We start from the raw sequence: 23,465 nt of genomic DNA on the forward strand, positions 1-23,465 counted from the left end.
TAGTCTTCAATGTGTCACAAATTAGCTTGTGTAGATTATTTATAAATACTGGTATCCATGAACATTACAATCTCTTACAAACCTGATTAATTTATAGCTATTTCCAATCCATTCATGATTTTTTTGTACAAACTTCCAATTATTTTTTACTGAATTGCACGTATCTGAAGTGTCCTTATAAATATCTCGCATTTTTAATTTTAGTCTTGATGCAAAGGCTCCTCTCGGGTCACGTACAAGCTCAAGCACCTGTATAGAAGGAAGTGTTATAAAACTAGAAAATGTTAAAAGCTTTTTAAAAAATTTGATTAACCTAAAACGTGCAGTGGGGAGACCGGGGCACAGTGAATCACAAATGTTTATTTTTGCATTTATTCACATTCAAATTGACACAGAAACATCAAATTTTGTGACACGATTCCACATGATCTAAATTATAATTGACTCTAATGCAAGATCTGTTGCACTTTTAGTTTTTGAAATTTTGCATTTTAAATGTAAACAAAAAATTGAGTCACTGTGGACCAGTGCCGGTACACTGTGAACCACGGTTACAATCAGTTACTTTTTAAAAGTGAGACATTTATTTCCTCTTGTAAATAAGCAAAAGGAACAGATCCATGAACTACACAGAGGCGTCGCTATGGGGTGGGGTAGGGGGAACCATCTCCCCGATTGCAAGCTTGCCCCCCCCCCCCCCCCCGGTGATATTTACGACTAAAAGACGTGGTAGGTTATTATGGTTTTAGCTTCCGATCTACACAAGTTGGCGACCCCCCTTGCCTGCATAGGAAATCCGATCCTCAAACAGAATGCATGAACAAGAAAAACACTCAAAAAACAAGCAGTCGTACAGCAATTGTAAGTGGCGTGTTTATCCCTCCAAACTCAGTGCATGCACATGTGAAAAAGTTTAAAAAAAGTTGGCGTACACGTTCTGAGAGGCCTGCATCATAAAAAGGCCTCTAGACTCTAGGACTAGGTTAATGATTTCTCTGCAGGCCTATCGGAGCATATGGAAGATGGTACCGTATCCAAAAAGGTATTTCTACAGCATAAGGTCACCTTTATGATCAAATAGGGGCTGTTCTTTAAAAACAGTTCTTTCAGAACATCGCCGAAATTTCTCCCCCTCCCCCTAACGAGCACCTGCATAAGCCTCAGAGAGGCTACTTGTTCAAAAGTTGTGCAGGTGAATTTAGACAAAATGAAGCTACCAAGACGTTAAAGTGAGAAAACAAAAAAGAAAGCTGAAAAACACAATGAAATAAAGAAAATGCATTATTCCCATTTACAAGGAAACAAAGCGCAAAGAAAATCGGCATTTACATTCACAAACAAATGTTTCTTTTGAAGGCGCAGTAGTCCATTTGCCTAGGAAATGAATTGTTTGTACGCAGATAAATCAATTGGAAAAGTTAGTTGTCTGCCAGCCCTTGAAGTTCCTCCGGAGCTTTGTGGATTCGGCAGTTTAAGAACGACATCCTTTTTTGCCACATTACATACATCAGCCACGTCAGGAAAATTGAAACCAGACCATCTTGATTTTCTTAAAAACTTCACTTCATATTCTTCACCAACATCAGTGATTACACCAACATACATTGCAATTCGTCATTTTTCGGTGGGAAATTTGCACAAGACAAAATCTCCAGTTTGCAGCTCTTCGTTATCAAATCCATTGAAACTGAGAGATTCAGATAAACTTACCTCAGATTCATCAGAGCAAACCACAATATCAAGTTCATCTTCACTGCTGCTCGGTACATCTATCTGAATGATCTTTTTCTTTGTCTTTTGTAAATTTAACTTCTTCCCTCTTTTTTGGCCTGTTTTCATTTTTTCTGTAGCTATAGCTTCCTTTACAGGTGTGTCAGTTAATATTTGCAATTTCCTCCTTTTTCTTGCAAAAGAAGACTTTTTTCTTGGCTGAGTGCACTTAGGGAATGGAGAAACCATCTCTGGAGTCACAAATGCTGCAGGGGATGGTGAGGGTGGGTTAGTGGTACATTCTGTTCTGACAACATTTGATGATGTAGAGGGAACTAAAGCAACTTCCAATTCATTGGACGTACAGGTATCTTGATCATCAATGCTACATTGAACCCTATCCGAGACATACGACGACAAAAACTCATCTTCTCCAAAAACAGTTCTATTAAATGGCCATATGCCACTGGCAGCGAATCCTGATCTTATGTTTCTGGGTTTTGAAGCTTGCTCATCCGCTTTACCAACCAGCTCTGCTACATCATAAATGGTAATAGTCTTACCAGGATGAGTAACCATAAAAGAATTAGCAGCTTGATTATAAAAAGTCTTAAAAGGGCCATATACCGATCGATCAAGGGGCTGAAGCTTATGGCTGCAGTGTGGTGGAAGGGTAAGAAGGGTAATACCATTTTCTTTGGCAAGATCTATCGTTTCTATGCTGATATGGCTGTCATGGTTATCCAGTATAAGTAGGACTTGGTGATCTTTTGAACTCTTTGTATGTTTGATAAAATGCTTCATAAATTCCGTGAAGCATGCAGCAGACATCCATCCAGATGGATTTGCCACACCAAGAGAGTCTGGTTGAGCACCCTTCATCATATGATCTGTAAAGTGCACTCGGGGAAAGACAAGCATTGGTGGCACAGAGTTACCAGCCGCATTAACTGCATACAATACATAAACAGACATAACTCAGCAACAAAACTACATTTAACATTATAAAAACAAAAAACAAAAAGCAAACGTTTTCGGCTAGTCATATAGCCCTTTTCAAGCCTATAAGAAAAAATTTTTTTTTTCTTTTTATAGGCTTGAAAAGGGCTATATGACTAGCCGAAAACGTTCGCTTTTTGTTTTTATAATGTTAAATGTAGTGTTGTTGCTGAGTTATGTCTGTTTATGGTTTAAAAGAGTTACCTCTCTACCCAAATTGCATACAATACAGTAACCAACACCCAGTGCCGGTCTTAGGGTATTTCGGGCCCTGTGCGGAATATGCTTTGCGGCCCCAACGATAATCATCCAATTCAATAGCGTAGCTAGGTATTTTGAAAGGGGAAGGGGCAAGGAGGTGGTTTGACGGTCGGCGGGCGATGCCTTATGGCGTGGACACCCAGGGTCTGGGGGACCTCCCCAGAAAATTTTGAACAATTAATTTGAATTTGGGGCATTCTGAGAGCATGTTCAACAAAAATTTGGGTATGAATATAACTGTAAAATGGTGCTGTCCGCTGTCAACAAAATCGAATTTCAACCTATTTCGTCCGCTGAAATTATCGAGAGATATTTTGAAATGTTTGCGGCAACTCCGATCAGCGACTTCGGCTCTGTTGTTTTTTTCTCTCGATCTTTTCATGGAACGAAATAGGTTGCACTTATTGAGTTTCTATGCTGAGTCTCTATGTTTTCTTGTTGCTAATTCTTTTGTTCAATTTTCCCCTTGGAAATGACAAAAGTTACTGCATTTTCTGAGTAAATTGCGGGCCCCCTAATTTGCGGGCCCTGTGCGATCGCACGGTTTGCACACCCCAAAGACCGGCACTGCCAACACCCCACGTTCTCCAGAAGTCAGCTTACCGACTTGCTTTTCATTGCGGCAAGCAATAACTTTTGAATTTCTTACAGACTGCACAGTTGTGCAGCCAGTTTCATTAGCATTATAAATGACTGATGGACTGTAATCAGCCCTTTCCAGACACTCTTGTAGCTTGTCAAAAAATGAGGATACATTACTCTTGTTGAAGGAAGTTGCCCTAGCGAGACTGGTTGCAACTGGCTTCCGTAAAGAAAGCTCAGAAAACCTCTTCAAAAAACCAGATAGCCAATCTTCTCCTGCAGCTTTATTTTTCTCCCAGTTGGATGGGAACGACTTTTTTAGTTTAGTTGCATACTCGTAAGCTAATTCTCGAGCACACTTTGGATACAAGCCATAGTGAATTTTGGATGCTTTGATGAAGTAATCCTTTAACATAATCTCTTCAACATCAGAAAACACTTTCCTGCAAGCATATTTTGGTTCAAAAACAACATCAGTGGCACATTCAGAAGATTATGTCTTTTTTAAATACCGCCATAATGTAGTAAACGGAATTGAGTAGGTTTCAGATACATTGCGGATTGAAGCTTTATTTTTGATGATCTGCTCTACAGCTTTTTTCATCAACTCCGGAGGAGTAGCACCAATTTTTCTTGGCTTATTTCTAGCTCTAGGCATATTTAGTTACAAACGTATCTAAAATAAGAAACTTTTTTTCACATATATGACAGTAGCCTATGCTAAAGTCTGGTACACAATGAATCAAAACCGCCATTGATTCGCTGAGGCATGATTCACTGTGTACTATGCCTATCCTCAAAACAAAAATGAGAAAAACATGCTTTTCTCAAACGAGTTTAGTTTTAAGTTTTATTCCTATTTATGCCCACTTATAACTGTACTTTTCTATATAAACACTCTTGCATAAGTTTGACCATGCACAAAGATATGATCAAAACTCTTCAACATCATTTTTTTTTACTTTTTATTAACAAAATCGACAAATTCTATCTTGGACAAAATGCTGAACTATGACCCGATTGTGATTTTGCACGTGAAACGAAAGCTTTACTGTGGTCAGGCAACAGTGATTACAGAGAAAATGTAATATATACTTTTTACGTTTGATCGGGTGATTCACTGTGTACCATGATTCACTGTACCCCGGCCTCCCATAGGCCAGTATATCGAAAAAAATACAGAAAGTACAGTACGCAACTTTTATCCATGTTACAACTACTACGTTGAGGCATGTGTTTAATAAGATTTTAACTTATGGTACTGGCCAGAGTCGTGTTAACCGCCTCCCGGCCGAGAGAGACCCACAGCTATTTGGGGGCCCATTCAGTTTGGTCTGTTTATTGTCTGTTTTACTGTTTAAAAAAAGAAAAAATCTGCTGCAGAAACTCGAAAATCAAAAGCTTAAATCGCACAAGGCCTCATTTACTGCTTCCAAAACCCCTGGCTGGGGGCTCACCTCCGTTTAGGGACCCACGCATATTTAGCTCGTGTAGCGTTTTTTGGCTTGTAATTTTACATTCAGGATAAAATTTAATATGTAATTTTTCTCCATATTTGCAAAAGTTTCTCGCTTTGCTCGCTCAAACACATTTATTTACCTAACTAGTGATGTTGGGCATGCATAGTTTCAGAAATGAATTTAAGGAATTAAAAAGCTTTATACCTCACAAAAAACCAACAAAATAATTTTATATTCTGAACTAAACACTACTCACTCAAATAGCCTAGTTAATTAACAATTAAATTGATGAATTTCAGTGTCAATGGACATAGGTAATGAAGTTCAATATGCCGTGAAAATGTTATTTAGGTTAAGTGAAACGAAGGTGAGGACAGATAGATTTTGGAAGCTTTAACTTCTTGAAAGACTACAATGCCAGACTATACAAATTTTCAAGAAATAAATCATTGAAACTTTTGCGGTCGTGAAAGATTTTCTTTTAATTCAGTAAGCTAACTTATTTTAAACCAAACCTTCTACTCAAATCTACTATTAGGCTAATTTAATAAATTTGGTTACATACAAAGTATACATCTTAATGAAAAAAATAAAATAATTGGGTCAAAAATGCCTAAAAAGTGACCAAACAAAATTATATTTGCCAAAATTTTCTGGGGGCAAGCCCCTCACAACCCCTCTATCCAACTTTACTTTTTTGGAGGTAAAGTTTTGCATTGCCCGTTTATCTTATAAATTTTGCTTGTTAAAATTTTGGCCTTTACCTATTTTTTTCCAAATCCGCCAGTGCATTGTTGGCATAGTTACTATTTCGTTCTAAAAAATTTAAACTTTTGTTTCAGGTAATATCCAAACGTGCTTGTAGAGTTGTAGGGCTATGTATGGTAAATGTAAAACACCCGGTGGGATGGTCGGTATTCAGTATGGTTGCTTTATAAGTTGCTTGGGTGTGATTCAGTGTGGTTGCATTTTAAAATATAGGCTAACATGCTACAGAGTACAGAATGTTGTTAAACGTTCACAAAAAATAGTTAGTTTTTTGGAGACCTTTGTAAAACATTTCATAAAACTAGGCCTACATGTACTTATTGTACTGTTTATATACATTTTTACTGTATTAAAGTTTTATGATTTTATTACCTTGAGATCAAGATATGGATCTTCAAGTAATGGTCTTAAATGTTCGATTCTGCAGATTCGTATAACTTTGATGACAACAATATCAGCTGATTTGCATTTCATGGAAGCCAAAGTCGTGTTGACTGGTTTGCAATTTAAACAAGTTCTTGTTTTGTTGCAAAATTCTTCGGAGCACAATGCTTTCGTTTTGATCCTGTAACGAACATAAATAGAACAACATTTAATGATATTGTGCTGAGTTTAAAATTTGGAGCTTGTAGAAAGATATAGAAGGAAAACCTGAAATAGGAGAGAAGAACCACGACGACCGCTTTCGCGAATGAAAAAATTGTCCAATGAAGGCAAAAACGAGCTATGTTCATGCAAATCTTTCTCATTATAAGGTTCAATATCAGGCTCGATGAGAAAATAATTTAATGTAAAAAGTTTAATCAAACTACTTGTGCTTGTGTTAACTGCAAAGTTGATTGTAACATCATGCATGATTGTTATTCACCAGCTATGTACTGTAAAAATAACACCATTCCATCACGGAATGGCCCGTTTCGGCTAGTCCGATTCGGCTAGTCCGATTCGGCTAGTCCGATTCGGCTATTACCTTTTTCGGCTACAGCCCGATTCGGCTAGTCCGATTGGGCTAGTTCCCTATTTGGCTGCAGTCTATATCGGTTACTTCGTATTCAGCAATTTTTTGAAAATCAAACGATAATCCTTCTGTAATCCAACAAAATCCTTCTGTAAATCCAATGACGTTTTCTGTTTATTTAGAGAATTTTGTATTTACAAGAAAAACAAATTGAAATGAAATTTAGCAAAAAATGGTTGAACTATTTAATTGAACTGTTTGCTCAATTTATTTTTGAACTGTTAATGTTTGCTCAGATAAAATTGACATGCATCCTGCGTCGCCGTCTGCATGTAAACTTTGATTTAGAATATATTAAAATCCTTAACTATTACAAAATTCTAAACCCAACGACGCCTTTGGTTTATTTAGAGATTGTGTATTTTATTCCACAATTTATTGTTTCTTTTGCCTTTGAGTGCCTTCCCAGACGGCAAAATCCATCATTTTTACAACGATTCAACGTCTGCAGACGTTAAATCAATGTAAAAATGGCGGATCTTACTGTCTGGGGTGAGCCGTGCGATAAATTAAAGCCTTTGGTTGCGTTATAATGAATTGCGTAATTACCACTCCCAATTACGCGCGCCGGTATTTAAAAGAGAATAGCGGAGAAAAAAGTGGAAAGTTGTTTACCACAGAAATGCATGTCACCGCATAATAACGAAATTCTGGAAAACCTTTTCGAATGCGTTGATTAATGATTTTAATTGGGAAAGAAAGCCAAAAGTAGACATTTTTTTATTCAGGTTAAAGTGAAACCACTCTACGCTGGACTAAAGCGCAAAGTAACTATCAAGTTGCCTTGCAAAGCGGAAGGTCAAAGTTCGCAATACCGCTCGTAAAGTTGATTTTTTTCCAAAAATTATGTCGTTGAAATCAATGCTTAATTACTCGTAACTTTCACGTGATATAGGCCTAATTTTTTTTTGTAGTCAGAGTGTAAAGATGGAGGTTTGATATTATCGAATTGAATCGCCGGTTAGTACTCTAAATTGATGGACTGCGTATTATCATAAAAAACTGTCGTCCGCTCATTTGCCAGTTTGACTATACTATTATGATAATATATGACTTTGTTTTAGAGCATCAAATTTATGCTATCTCCGTAATTAATAACTCGTATGTAAGTTTTTACATGTATTTTGAACAATAACACACTCGAACAACTAACAAAACACTTCTATTTATATATCTCATTAACCTCTATTGTTAACAATGAAAACTGTTGTTTTGATGTAAAAAACATATTTTGAACTAACCCAGACAACAAAATTCGTCATTTTTAATTTTTAAAAATGACGGATTTTGCGTCTGGGAAGGCACTCAAAGGTAAACACTGGATAAAATGCAAGAATGCATAAGAAACGATATTGTAGAATAAAATACAAAATTCTCTAAGTACACAGAAGAATCGGACATACTCTGTTATCATTTTTAATGTAAAAATTCCTTTTGTGGTCCTTTTGTTTTGAACAATTCCAAACTGTGCTGTTGAAATTTCCGGTTTTAGTTTTGGTCTCAATCTCATCATCATGATTCGGAGTAAGATCTTTGTTAAATGATTCACAAGGTTAATTGTTCTGTGGAGTGAGCATTCTGTTGCTCCGGTTTTCTTTGGTAAAGTTATGAATATGGAACGTACCATATCACTAGAGATGTTTCCGGTGTCATAAATATGATTTAAGATCTCAGTGGTTAGGTGTAAACCCCACTCATCTAAAGCTTCGATTATTTCATATATAAAAGAAAATATATTGTGGAATAAAATACAACATTCTCTAAATAAACAGAAGGCGTTGTTGTCGATTATATGTGAGCAAACAGTTCAATTTAATAGTTCAAACATTTTTCGCTAAATTTCATTTCAATTTGTTTTTCTTTGTCGGAATGCAAAAGAAACCATATTGTGGAATAAAATACAAAATTCTCTAAATAAACAGAAGGCGTCGTTGGATTTACAAAAGGATTTTGTTGGATTACAGAAGGATTATCGTTTGATTTTCAAAAAATTGCCGAATAGAGAACTAACTGATAAAGACTGTATCCAAATAGGGAACTAGCCCAATCGGACTAGCCAAATCGGACTAGCCTAATCGGGCTGTAGCCGAAAAGGGAAATAGCCGAATCGGACTAGCCGAATCGAACTAGCCCAATCGGACTAGCCGAATAGTAGCAGACCAGGGGTGCATTCCTAATTTTTTTATGGGGGGGCTCTAACATTTAGCTGTGTTGTTATAGACAAAGTATGTATAAGTAATCAGTGTAGGTTAGCCAACAATGTTCACCTTTTTTAAAAGGAAACACTGTTCAGTATGTTTTTACTTCTGAACATCATGTCGAAAAACAACCCATGCTAAAACATAGCTTGAAGTACAGAAAAAGGTAGAAGCAACAAAACGTGAAAACGTGGTTGAATCCGATATAAAATTATAAGTTTGAAATTTGGCTTGGTTGCCACCCTGCAATCTCTTTTGCTTTTTTTTACTGCGTAGGCCTACACTTGAAACTCGATTTGCATGAGCTAATTCCAATCTCTTAACTCAATTGTAAACTTATTTGTATGAGCCAATCCTAAGCACACTTGCAAAACATTGACTGCAATAGGAAAGTAAGGAAATGCAATTCTTGAAATGAGCGCTTGTGGTTGCAGATTTGCTATATAAGAACCAATAAGCTGCCAATGTGACAGTTACACTAAAATCTCATGTAGTTATTAACGAACAGTTTAAAAAACTCCAATTACAGCAAAAACATATTCTAAGTTGGTGCAAACGAGATTACACAAAACAAATAGCCTGTCTGCCAGGTCTTTGGTTTTATGTGCTAAGTTAAAAGCACCACGACAGTCGTTGACTTTAGCCAGAAAACAGTTTTTGCAGAGATCTGAGTTCATTCAATGTGGGCAGCTTAGAATGCTTAACTTGAATATCCACAGCCGACCGATGAGTCTGCAACCACTTCTGAGTTGCCGCAGTGCCATTCCATAAATGAGGAGGTGGTCCATTGATACTGATGAACAACAATGCTGAAACAAGTGCTATGGTCAGCCGTGATCGTAGCGGTGGGATGACCAAGTTCATTTGTGAAAATCCACGTTCGGCTTATAGCAATCATGTTTAGTACTACGTTCTTGAGCAACTTCATCGTATCTGGTATATGACAAGGATTGTCAACATACAATCGAAAATCGGAAATAGGAGTGATGACATGAAATCTCTCCTTTATTTTTCGTAATCTCTGCTCCCCTTCTTGCCATGGAACTTCGACTGCAGCAGGCCATAACTCTGGTACAATAATTTTCAAGCTCTTCACAGAATTTTCATTGTTGGTGTCCACCATCCTGCTTCCAATGTTGTCAACCAAAGCTTGAATAAACCGATTACGATCAAAAGAAGGGTAGTTTCTACGTCGAGCTTTGAACTGGTCCAATGTTGTGCCTTTAAAGGAGTAGTTTTTTGTACTTCCGGGACTCAAGTTAACAACTTCATCAAAGAATACTTTCCTTCTTGAATAGCTTTTTTTTATTTGAAGTAGAGAATTAACAGTCCATTTGACATGACGATTAGCTACTACGAAGTTGATATTCCCAGTCTGGAGAGTTTCTGACAAAAGTGATAATTGGCGATTGCTATCAACTTATGCTCGTGTTTTTTTGCAGTTCTGTTGTGAGAAAGCTGTTAAAGTGTTACTTGTTCAGTCGAGAAGTTGTTGTTCAGCCAGAAAAGCTGAAAAATGGAAGCTTGAACGAGCCCCCCCTGAGCCCCCCCTACATCAAGCCTTTTCGTATTTCGGGGGGCTGAGCCCCCCCGAGCCCCCCCAGGAATGCAACCCTGTAGCAGACCCATTCCATCAAGCACAAGTTTATAGTAGGCCTTGTAGTAACCTAACAGGCAATTTTGCAGGTAGGCTACTTTAGTGAACTGAAACATCGCTCATTGGAGGCAGTTGTAACCGGAAGCGTGGCAAAGATTCGAAGTAATTTATGGATGATTGCCGAGTTATTCAACAGCTTGACACGCATCCACAAAAGTCGCATGTCTTTTATCCACAGAAACTGCAAGCCAATTCGCTCTTAGTAATTTAATAGTAGCTGCAAAGCAATTGCTTGGTTCAACATCCAGCATTTCATGGTAGGCATGGTAGAAGTCGAAAATCTTGTCGATTGGGCAGTCCTCATCTTCATGAATCAATGAAGGCAGATATATCATGTGCTGACTTTAAAAGCTAGCGAGCAGTGCTCATTGGACCTCTCGTGAATTTGTGCCATGCAATTGTCAAGAAAAGGAAGAAAAACTGTTTGTTTGAAATAGATCTCCGCGGTTTCAGCTGGAATGTTAGGTCAATGTTGTTGTCTAGGTGCTCTCCGCGGCATTCGGATTTCTTCGCCAAAAACTGAGCAAGTCTTGCCAAAAAGTTGGTGAAAAAGCCTATTATCGCCCCTTAGGTCTTGTGACACAGTTGCGCAGGATGAATTACCCAAGCAATTATGTCTTACTTGACCCGTTGCGCTGTGTAATTTTTAGTTATCATTTTGTGTGAGCGAGGCAGCTTCTCAAATGTTTAGATTTGACCATATTTTTGCTGTGATACTATATGATTCTTTAGCATTTCTTTCAATAATGTATTTTTCTTATAGGCTTGAAAAGGGCTATATGACTAGCCGAAAACGTTCGCTTGTTGTTTTTTGTTTTTATAATGTTAAATGTAGTGTTGTTGCTTAGTTATGTCTGTTTAATTATGTCTTGCGCTACAACTCTTTTTTGCAAAATTTGTGATTTTTTTTACCTGATCATTAGGGGGAGGCCATCGCCCCTTATCTTCCCCCCTAAATACGCTACTGATTGCCGTTTATCCAATGCAAGGATATTTCTTTCGAATTTTTATGAAGAACTTATCGAGTGGCACTTTCTTGTGTAACAGCTTTATATCTCCGTCGTTACGCACGTCTGTTAGTTTTTCCTCGTTTTTCCTCTTTGAGGGTCAAAATAACGTGAGAGTCCGGTGACGAAAATGGATCTTTTACCCATGCACAATTTTCTGTTCACAACGTTAGAAAAGTAATTCTTATTCTTTTGTACAAAGATTCGAGATGCTGAGTAATCAATGGAATGATTTTTTTTTGTCACTACTGCACCAAAACATGCGACTCTTATGCCATTGGTTAGGTCAATGGAATGTGATTGAACGAGTGAAGCAAATAGTCTGAGTACCACCACTGCCAATAAAATAGATTCAAGCGATACAACAGTTACAGTAGCCTACCTGAAACAAAAGTTTTGTTTAAAGCACAAGTCTCGAAGATTTGTTGCAAACTTTTTGTCATCTAAAGCACCAATTTTTTTTGAAAAGCTTTGAGGATCTTCCATGTTGCATTTGAAGAGATTTGTCAAATGTTCAACTTGACGACTTTCATTCGATCCTTCAATACAATTGTCACCAAACGGAACAAGCGGTTCGAAAATATAGAAAGTATCGTTTCTTTGGTTGAAGTATTGACCGAGAAAACTTGAACCCGATCTATAGTAGGTAATGATAAGCAACACTGAAAAATAAATACATTGTAACCTGCCACGCGATACCAAAAGCAGCAAATACAAATACTTTAAACAATTTCTGAAAGTGGTTAAAGCAAAGGTTTACAATGTATCTTTAATTAACTTATTTGTTGAATTGAAGCTGCACATGAAGTGAGAAGCAAAGAACGATTTGTAGCCAAATGTAGTAGGCATATTTCTTTATTATTAAACATTTTACGTCTATTAGTAGTTACCGCAACATTTTTTTGTGAAGCGTTTGCGAACCACAGTTTTGTGAAATTATTCATCATTATTATTTTTTATTTTTCAGATGCAGCAGAACGTCTTCAGAAAAAATTGCAAGAAAATATTTTATTATTTCAATGTAATCGGCCTATAGCTCTTTATTTTCTATATTATCGTAGCCGCGTTGTTTCAATAAAAAAGCCATTTTTGGGCAATAAAAATTTATATCCTATCCTAGAAATATTTGGAAAAAAATTAGGAAAATTTCTCATAATCTGGCACAAAATAATTATGTTTATTGTATCACTGCAACATTTTTACCATAAACTTTGAAGCTTCGTTATAATCATCTTTATGTTTGAAGCCACAAGTAAATTATTGTTTTGTTTTCAGCCAGAAACACGATGGACAACTTGTTCAATAATCGTTGCTTTGTTGGTACATCGCTTTGTCACCTTTATGCGTATTTTTTATTTTATGTGCTTCAAAAAATAACGACCAACAATTCAGTCTTTTTACATTGATTCAACGTTTTGTATTGTAAGGTTTTGTAAACGTTGTAAGTTTTGTAAACGTTGAATCAAAGTAGAAGAACTGATTTTCTGACTGTTGATTTATCTCACATTTCCTTGGTTTACGCATGTTCCTCAATTTGCTGTTGCATTGTTTCGATGATGGCGGATTGAAATCAAATCGGTCGAGACAAATACAATCTTCAATAAAAGTGACGTTCAAACTTAGCTTTGTTGATTGGAAGTGCTGTATTTTAGTGGATGTAATTCATGAGTCATCTTTATAAACACCCTAACCCGAATGGCTTATGATGTTGCCCAGTGATTCTCAACCTTTTTTGGCCCATGGACCAAGTTTTAAAAAAAATATCAAATGGACCACTTTTCTATGTTGACGCCGCATGAACGCCACCAGTCGAAACTGTATTGAACATAGGTCAGAAAATTCAAGGGCGTGTTCAATCTTAGTCCTTAACACTTTGCGTCTCAAAGGGAGGCCAGATTTGGCCCCCTCTCATATTTTCTTTGATTATTTGAAGCACAGTAACGCCATGCACTTGGTTTTTCTTGACTTTTCCTAAAATTGCCAGGCGGATCTGATGATATTAAATTTGATGCTAAAAGTTGTGTAGTTTTCTTGTAAATTCAAGATGTTGGTGAATTTTTGCTATTTCTAGCTCACTTCCAGCAAAGCGTGAAATGGATTACATTGCGATAACAAGCCATAAGCTCATAATTGTTTCTTGCATCGATATGCGCGAGCAGAGAGAAACATCCTCTTGTTTTTCTTTGTTTGGTTTAACCTCAATAATACAAAGCGCGTTATTTCTTATGCTACAAAAGAAAAGCCAGTGATCACAAAGCTGTTAATTAGAAACAATAATAGCAAACGTTTTTTGCGTTATCAGCTCTACAAAGAAGAATAGCAATCGCTCACAATCAAAATAGTAGGCTATGTAGGCCACAAACTATTCAAAACAGTTGTTTCAAGCAGATAATATTCATTAACGAATAAAAAACGTTACAATAAGAAATCTTCCCTTGGGTAAATGCACGAAAACTTGGTTTCGAAATAAACGTTCTATGGAAATGCTCTCATTGACAAAACTTGCAATTGAGGAAATGTATCACTGCAAATGCTTTTGGGAGAAGCCGGAGAAATAGCGTTTTTGCAAACAGTAATTGTGAGATACACTTAAAATCAGTGACGTTCGGTGGCTAAACCGTTGGGAAAACAACTTGGAAATATGCTGCAGCAAGGTAGTAGGCACGAAGGGCGTAACCGTCGGGTGAATCCTGAAGGCGTGTTGCCGAAGGCAACACTTCCAACGGGGGGTTTGGGGGGCCTACCCCAGAAATTTTTGAAAAAAACTTCCAATTTGGTGCGCTCTGAGAGCATTTCCAAAACAAATCAAAAATAAAAATCTGTCAAATTGTGCTTCGCCTATGTCGTGATCATACATCCATTTAATGTTTAGAAGTCATGAACAATCTTAATTTTAACGTTGCAGGACCAAATCCTGTGTTAGACATAGAATAATAGTTGTCTAAATGTTTAATTCGTCATGAATGTTCATTCTCAGATATTCAGTTAAGCCTACACTACAAAAACTAACACTTAGGCCTAAACATTACAACCGCAAGCAATTTGTACAAAAAGCTGGATAAGTTTGCCTCCTGCGTATAGAAGCTTAACAAACTAAATATTGCATCTGCACCTGAACGTTCATTGGCGAAGTAACGTTATATCAACGCTGTAAAAAGGGCAAAGGCATGGCTATGAAAGCTAGTACAGTAGGCTAAAGTACATGGCGAGGAGACATCAAAAAACAGCAACAAGCTTATTGGCATTATGATGCTGTGCGTGTACCGTGACGAGAGTCCATTCTGACGAGTTAGTCTAGTCGCTTTAACGAATGTACGCATTGACGTCACTGGGAAAGCACAACTAACCTACCATAACCATAACACATCTGATTGGCTAAGCAGCTGGTGACGTTTTGCAAAACGGGTGCGGATTGGATGAAACGAAGGCGTTTTTTGACATTTTTGAATCTGGGAAAGCAAGTTTGATAGTTGCTTACCTGGAGCCTCAGTGATTGTTTCTGACAGAAGCGTTTGCGTCAATCAATTGGCATTTATAGGCAAGACATGCGGTTTGGTGAGGACTTAGACTACTCACAAGCGTTACGAGTAATTCTAGTCACGAATACAGTAATTTTCAAGTTAAAATAGACGTGATAAAAATAATAAGAAGTTAAACCTAGAATTCAGTCATTATATTTTGCTTAGTTTTTGCTAAGGTAAGCACTGCCTTCCTTGCTTTCCCTCACCGATCGTCACTGCTCAAAATTATGAGATAGGTTCCATTTACACGTAGCAGCTAACTCGATGGCGTCCCTTCCCTGCTTTATGTCGCCTACTTGTTGTTATGTCCTGCATTTTTGTTTCACAGTGCACTGTGTGTTGTTCCAAAGAGCGCAAAATAAAAATGATAATGCCTCATCTACATTACTAAATATTTTGTAATGTAGAAGAGGCATAAAGCTAGGCGTCACATAAGACAAACAACAAATCAGCTTTTTTCATCATTGATTCAACACCTGAATACGTTGCGCCAATGTATAAGAGGCCGGCTATTGTGAAGACCCGCCATTTATAAACGATCCGATTATACCAAAAGTGGGACAAACTAGTGGATCAAAGAATGAATAAATAATGCTGAGAAAACTAGATCTAAGTGACGAACAATACCGATGTCTTCATTTATCTTTGAAAAATGCTGCCTAAACTTATCAACAAAAAATACCGTAAATAACGGCAAGGATCCCGAAAGCAGAATTTGCCCGACTTTGACATGAATTTAGTCAGACATCTACACTACAGTAATAATTCCACACATACAATAACGGGCTCTCAACGGCTGTAAGATACATAATAATCAACCTGGTTCTGGGCGGTTTGTGTAACAGCTTAGGGGAAGACACTACTTGAAATGATGCACCACACAAAAGATTTTCAATGAAGACTGAGTCTAAAAACCGATGTGGATTGTGCTGCACAAAGACTTCAAGTTTAGGACAGAAAAGGCACAAAAATATCACGATAAAAATAAAGACCTTGTGTGAAATTTTCGAGAATCATAACACGATGCAAATACCATAAACGCGTAGTTTGCATGCTACTCTAAGCTGGCCGGCAACTACAAAGGTAGACAATACAGGCAGTTTATAATTTGAACAGCGCAATAAACATTATAAATACGTAAACCGACAATTTTCTTTTACAAACGTTTTACGTCCAATGGTAAATTTTCCCACAACAATTTTTTGTGAAGCGCTTGCAAACCACGGTTTTGTAAAATAATTCATCATTATTATTTTTTACTTCTCGGATATTGTAAAATGTCATCAGCAAAATCACAAAAAAAATTTCATTACTTCAATGTAGTAGGCCTAAGAATTGTTTATAGAATTGTAGCCACGTTGTTTCAACAAAGAAGCCATTTTTTGGCAATATAAAGTTATAGAAAATAATTTGCAATCATGCAAATGTTTGGAAAGAATCTAGGAAGTCTTCTCACAATCTGCCACAAAATGATTATGTTTATTGTATCTCTGCAATATTTTTTACGACAAACTTTGAAGCTTCGTTATAATCATTTTTATCTTTGAAGTCAAAAGTTAATTTTTTTTGGCCAGAAACATAATCGCTGCCTTGCTGATGTTGTCGCCTCTACGCGTATTTTTTGTGTTTCAAACAATGATGACCCAGTCAGCAATCCAGTCCTTTTACATTGATTCAACATTTGTAAACGTTAAATTTATGTAGCTTTGCTGATTGTGGGTTATGTCACATTTCCTTTGTTTACGCATGTTCCTCAATTCGCTGTTGCATTGTTTTGACCCCGGTCGGACTAAAAATGTATTTTCAAATTGATTGACACAATTTTCAATAAAAAGTGAGCTTCGAATTTAGCTTTGTTGATGTAAATGCTGTATTGTTTGTGGATGTAATTTATGAGTCATGTTTATAAACACTCGTAAGCGAAATGACTTATGATGTAGCCTGCATGATATTTGTGATGCGACTTGACACAAATCCACAATTTCAAAAGCACCTAATTTGAACTTAGAAATTTCAGATAATTTCAACAACTTGCTCAATTGTCTTCTCTCTACTAAAAATATTCATACTACAAACTCAATTGTAGACCTAAAATACACAAACGAAGATGTAAACAGCTATTCAAGCAGGCTAAGCTGTTACTTATGAGAAATTTGGATCCATAAAACTAGAAGCTAGCCATGAGTTTGGGAATGCATTAGTTTAGGACAAAAATGTAAGACAACAAACGCACTTTTTTTTTTCAAATTCGTGTAACAATATTACTCTGATTGTAACTATTTTAGAATCAGTGAGTAGCTTACAATAAGATTTGCTCGCAAGTCGTAAATCTTTATCAATGCAATGCTTCGGCACAACGCACACACACTTCGTGCCTTCGATCGAGCTCATTGTTTTTCAGAACTTTGCATGAAATCAGATTAGCACGGTGATTAAATAGCGGCAAGATAAATCAAAATTATCGTTTTTGGGTACCTTTGCAAAAATTGAAATATCAAGTTTAACATATAAAATTTTAAAATAATGACTTTTCAAACTTATAGACAAATGATTTGTTTTCACACCAGTGCAGCTTCTGTTGAAATAGCACCAGCGGATAACACGTAACAGCTGATTGAATTTGATCCAAAAACGCCCCCCCCCCCCCCCTTGAGCAGTTAACTTCCAAAAAAACGTTGAAAAGCAAAGGGTTAATAAAATAATATCTAAACCTAATTAACTAATTAAGCAAACCTTCTTAATTTGCACACTCAACCTTAACTACTTGAATAATCATAATTTTAATTTCAAATTTTATTCTAATAAAACATCATGCACAATTGCACATATCGTTTCAATAAAATGGTAATGTCTCAGTTGTCAGTTTTGCTTTCTCAGCAAAAGCAGCTTCTGACGTTTTGTTAATTTAAAGCACTGCAGAATACAGTACTTAATTTAACGTTTGTAAAAATATAACATGTGACATTCATAAAATAATTTAATTAACCTTCTGTGAAACAGCGAATAGCTCTATTCTCCCTAAAGAAACTTTGTACCATGAAGAAGCGCAATCTTCGTGCACCGACAACACCACAACAATTACAGTACATCAACATATGATTTATTAATTAGACCTGCCAGCACTTCACTTATGCCTTGAACAGTTCAATAGCCTACTTGTCAACTAGTAAAATAAGTTCAAAAACTGCAGAGCTTATGCTTATCTACAGTAGCACTTCCAGAAAAATCGAACAAAAATCACAAAGTAAACATGATTATTACGTCACGCTTCTTCTTCGTCGTATGAGCTGTTCTTCTGGACTATATGTTTGGGCATGATGTCATCAGCCACTCGACAGTCTCGCCATCCAGGGCCTTCAGTCCAGGCGCTCCATGTGGTGGTTGATGGATTGGGCAGTCATGGACGACATGATCTACTGTCTGGTCTGTGGCGCCACACTCGCATCCCGGTGAGGAAGCCAGGCCCCATTTGCACATGTCTGAACGAAAGCGACCGACGCCGGTTCGTAGGCGGTTAAGCCGGACCCACGCAAGTCTTGCGAGGGACATTCCCGGAGGGTGGGGATCGGCGTCGGGTAGGAAATCACGGAGTCGGGAGGTGTTGTTTTGCCACTCCATGTTCCATGTGTAGTTCGTCCAGTGTGCCGCACTTATTCCAAGATCTTCAACGTTGTTCAGAAGCTGTCGTGCGGCGGGCACAAATGGGCGTCTTGATTTCAGTCGCTGCTGTCCTCCAGGTAGGCGCTGAAATGTACTGTGGAGGAGGTGGTCGGGGTCCAGTGCGCGACGAGCAAGGGAAATCATGGTTCCTTTGCGGCGAAGCTCAACAGGTTGGATGCCTGCAAGGATGGGAAGGCAGTCCGTTGGAGTGGGACGCAGGCATCCAGTCACAGTGCGTAGTGCGTCATTGATGGCGGTGTCAATGTGGCGGGTGTGAGAGCTGCGGCACCACACTGGTGCGCAGTACTCAGCAGTAGAATGGACAAGGGCCAAGGTAGCTGTGCGAAGGGTTTTCGCATCAGCTCCCCAACCGGAACCCGCCAGCCGCCTCAAAAGTGCAACGCGCGCAGATAGTTTTTTGCGCAGTGACTCCAGGTGTCGTCGGTACGTGAGTGACCTGTCCAGGGTTACGCCGAGGTAGGTGGGTTCGGCGCAGTAGGGGAGGTGTTCGTCATCGGTGGTAATGTTGATCTCACGTTTTGCTTCCTTGTTGTTTAGGTGGAAGGCCGCCGACACTGTCTTTGCCTTGCTGAGCTGTAGCTTCCATTTCTGGAGATATGTTGATATAGTTGACATGTCCTGGCTTAGGTTCCTCTCCATTGACTGCCAGTCTCCGGCTGGATGCAGGAGAGCCAGATCGTCTGCATAAGCATACTTCCTGGAGATGGTGTCAGGCAGGTCATAGATGTAAGTGTTAAAGAGGAGGGGAGCCAGGACAGAGCCCTGTGGGACGCCGTTCCTGAGTCGACGTAGTCTACTTCGTCGGCCGCTACCGGTGGAAAGGGTAAAGCTGCGGTTTTGCACAAGTTCCATAATCATATGGACCATGTGCCTGTCAGGAAGGAGACGGAGTAGTTTGCAGGTAAGGCCGCTGTGCCATACAGTGTCGTAGGCAGCCGTGAGATCGACAAACACGGCGCCAGCCTTCTTTTTTGCCGAGAAAATGTCCTCGATGTCTTGGGTCATCAGAGTGACCTGGTCTACAGTTGATCTTCCGTGGCGAAAGCCGGCTTGTTCCCGAGGGAGCTGAGGGTCTATTATCGGTTCGACACGGGCGTAGATAAGTCTTTCGAGTATCTTGAAGGGGATACAGAGCAGAGAGATGGGACGATAGCTCTTCGGATCCCCTGGGGGCTTCTTCGGCTTTGGGACTGCAACCACTAGGGCTCTTCTCCAGATTCTTGGGATGCGCAGGTGACGCAAGCAGCAGGAAAGGAATTCTTTTAACCAGGACCTCATAGAGGGAGCAGCTTGGAGTATTAGTTCCGGGCATAGGTGGTCAAGGCCCGGGGATTTGCCTGGCTTTAGGTGCTGGAGGGCGGAGGCAAATTCTTCTGGGGTAAACTCACCAGAGATGTTGCCCTCGACAGGTGTTGGGACCTTCCAGAGGTCCGTCATTTCCTTGAGGACGGACTTGTCTGATTCACGGTCTCTCGTTCTGTGCACTCCATTTTTCACAAGTTGTGAGGCGATGGCATTTGCTGAAATGGGGCATTGGCTACGAGAGGCACGTGATCTGCCAGTGAGGTTGTTGAGTGTACTCCAAGCTGTGCGGCTGGAGTGCGTGAAGTCGATTGAGTCTATGGCTTCTGTCTAGCGCTTCTTCCTCTTTGAATCCAATCTTGCCAGCAGGGCTGTTGCTGAGTTGGTGGTGGCGGTACCCTGGGGGGAACGGAGGAAGTCGCGGTAAAGCCTGTCGCACTCCACATCCCAGCAAGGTATGTAGTTTTTCCGTCGACCTCGCGGGATGGAGTCTTTTGCCGCAGATATGATTGCATCACAGAAGTCCTGGTAGGCTTCATCCACTTTGATGGTGTGTTGGGATGGGAGGTACTGCGTAGCTTCGTTTGTGAGGAAGCTGTAGTATTCCCAATCGGCCTTTCTGAAGTTCCATCGCTTGACAGGCTTGCTCGAAATAGGTGTGGCAAGCAAGGGGGCCGTGATTAGCGAATGTCGGTGTTGAGACCTTGGGAACTTCTCTTACACACGTCTGTCCGGCTGGCGATCATCGGGGTCATCACTTGCGAAAGCCTGGTCTGGGTTCGTGCCAGTGTTCCAACGACCGGAGTGGAAGCTCGGTGCGCCCTTAGGATCGTATAAGAGGGCGAGGTTGTTGTTGGTTGCCCAAGCGGCCAGACTATCTCCGTCGTTGTTGATGGAGTTGTACCCCCAGTCAGTGTGGTGGCAGTTAAAATCGCCAGCGTAGAGGCTGGGGTGGGGGAACACTGGGATGGCTGTTGATGTTATCCGCGAAGGTGGGGGCTTGTAGACATTGACGATGTTGTAGCCTGCTACATCTATACAAAGCCACTCGATCTCCGATTGAGCTTGGGATTGGTCAACCAAGGACCAGCTCAGCCGGTCATGGACAAACGTGGCGAGGCCGTGTTTCCTGCTGCAGGTTGCGCCTGCGAGTGTGAAGTTGGTTATTACCAACTTATCCACAGATGTACAGTGAGTCTCCTGGAGGAGGATGATGAGGGCTTGATGCTTGGTGGCCAGGTGCTCGATGATGTTGAGCTTGCTTGCCGTGATGCCCTCGGTGTTCAGCTGCAGTACGGTGGGTCGTCGGTACTTTTCGACAGTGCGAGCACTGCCGTGCCCTGAAAAGGGCATTTTCCTACCCACCCTGCGCTGAACAGTCTCATTAGCTCTTGTTTGACAAGCTTCGTTTCGCATACGTATTTTGTATAATTTTGTATGTTACTGACGGGGGGGACCACGTGAAGGTGCTTGTCTTCCTCCCCAAACGATGACATACAATCATACATGCTACATAATTTTCTTACACCTGTATGCAGTCCGTACACAATTTACTGTAGTAGATGATACAATTTTGAAGAACGTTTTATAAAGGATTTATAGAACTCTCTGTGGACCAACATAAATTCCTAGTGGACCACCAGTGGTCCACCTGGACCACGTTGAGAATCACTGATGTAGCCTGCATGATATTTTTGATACGACTTGACAAAAATCCATAATTCCAAAATCAACTAATTTGAAAATCATTCAATCAATCATTTTATTTTTCGTCATTAACGAGTCCGGGACGAAAAACATACTAACTACAAAAATCGATAGCCTATAGACCTACCAGCACGTAGGGTTATGACTAGGAAATTTTTTTTTGCCTGTAGCAGGAATCAATAAACATTTTGGTATAAATTTAGAAAATTATAATTATTACAACCGTTACAACCCCTTGTAGCCTATTTTGTACTTTACGAAATTGGACTGTCTAGGAAGCTGATTTCCTTCAGACCCCATCTCTTTGGAAATGCTTCAACGTAGTGTAGGCTAAAGGTGAAGCCAGGCTGAAAGCTAGGGCCATTTCTAGCAACTCCTGGGGCTAATAAACACACTTAAACGTCTCCAACGGCAATCTATTTTTGGCGGAAGAAGGCAGTGTTTGACGGGCACTCGGGCAGGCATCCTGAAAGGCGGGCGTCGATGAACAGAGCATCAGGCAGCCCGTTGCAACCAGTTTCCCTGAAGCTGCACGTTTCGACCTTGATAGACCGCAGTGGACAAGGAGTTGGCCAAGAGTGTGTGCGACTGCGTAGGCCTTGCGTTGCCACGGCCACCTTAAGCAACCATACCACTGAATGGCTTTTTGTTATTTTGACCTGGACCAAACAAATTCCAATGGCAATGATATCACGGGTAACGGGGGCAGGCTTGGTAGAGTTAGAAGCCTCCAGTCTGTTTTCACACATTGGCGGCGGATTTTACGGCACTCTTTGTGTTTTGATTATTGTAGGTTTCCGTTTTATTTCTAGCAAAAGCCTAGAGTCGAACGAGGCAAAATTGCTTTCATACTGTATGTCAAAAAAGCGAAAGAAAGTTTTTCTTCAAAAAAAAAAAAAAAAAAAAATGTATCTCCAAACACTTGATTTGTTTTAGATTAATTACTTGTCTTGGATAATAAGCTACTATTCCAATACCTTACCTTTCTTCTTGGGCTTCAAGTTTGTGTGTTCTTTTTGAACAAAAGTTTGAATCATTTGTACATATTTTTCATGGCCTTCCGACAACTGAGAAGACCAATATGAAATTAAAACCAAGCCAACAAGAAAGCAGATTCCAAGCGCAGCTTGTTTGGTTTGCAAATAGGAATTCCTACTCATTATCTTGTCAATGGTTGAATTACCAGAAAGAAAATTTTGATATAACTTAACCTTTAACAGTTAAATTTGCTTTAAAAATGACAAAAATACAGCGTATCAGCAGGCTTACAAAAATAATTTGCACAAACTAAGAAAACTTTTTAGATTTACTGCACATCTAGTCACATTAAAATTTTAGTAGCCTATTGATATACTGTAGCTTACACTGTAGGAAAAGACTTAGGCTACATTCCATCACTCAACAATGTAATGATTTGTAGAATCTACATCTAGTACAGCAGTATTAAAGTAAGGTTTATAGCCTACCATGTAATTTCAAACAGGATATATCGTTTCACCAAATTCAGTAAGCGAAAGCAATAAACTTCAATAGGGTGGTATCAGTGCTGTGTTAAACCCTTTGTGGGCCCCGGGACCAGAATAATTTTGGGCCC

General features: G+C 39.3%; 1 protein-coding gene across 1 annotated transcript in view; it reads right to left on the reverse strand.

The window, feature by feature from the left end:
- LOC145767521 (carbohydrate sulfotransferase 1-like) overlaps positions 1-22,904 on the reverse strand; it is a 43,683-nt gene extending 20,779 nt beyond the window's left edge. The window contains exons 1-4 of the mRNA XM_082579359.1: positions 22,854-22,904; positions 12,043-12,322; positions 6,153-6,345; positions 83-249 (exon numbers count right to left, since the gene is read on the reverse strand). Of these exons, the coding sequence (XP_082435485.1) occupies positions 83-249; positions 6,153-6,345; positions 12,043-12,146 (464 nt within the window). The 5' untranslated portion in view covers positions 12,147-12,322; positions 22,854-22,904. The remainder of the gene's footprint in view (positions 1-82; positions 250-6,152; positions 6,346-12,042; positions 12,323-22,853) is intronic.
- Positions 22,905-23,465: the final 561 nt, after the last annotated feature.

This window comes from Aplidium turbinatum, chromosome 3, assembly GCF_918807975.1.
Source record: "Aplidium turbinatum chromosome 3, kaAplTurb1.1, whole genome shotgun sequence".
In the NCBI taxonomy this organism is placed as follows: Eukaryota; Metazoa; Chordata; class Ascidiacea; order Aplousobranchia; family Polyclinidae; genus Aplidium; species Aplidium turbinatum.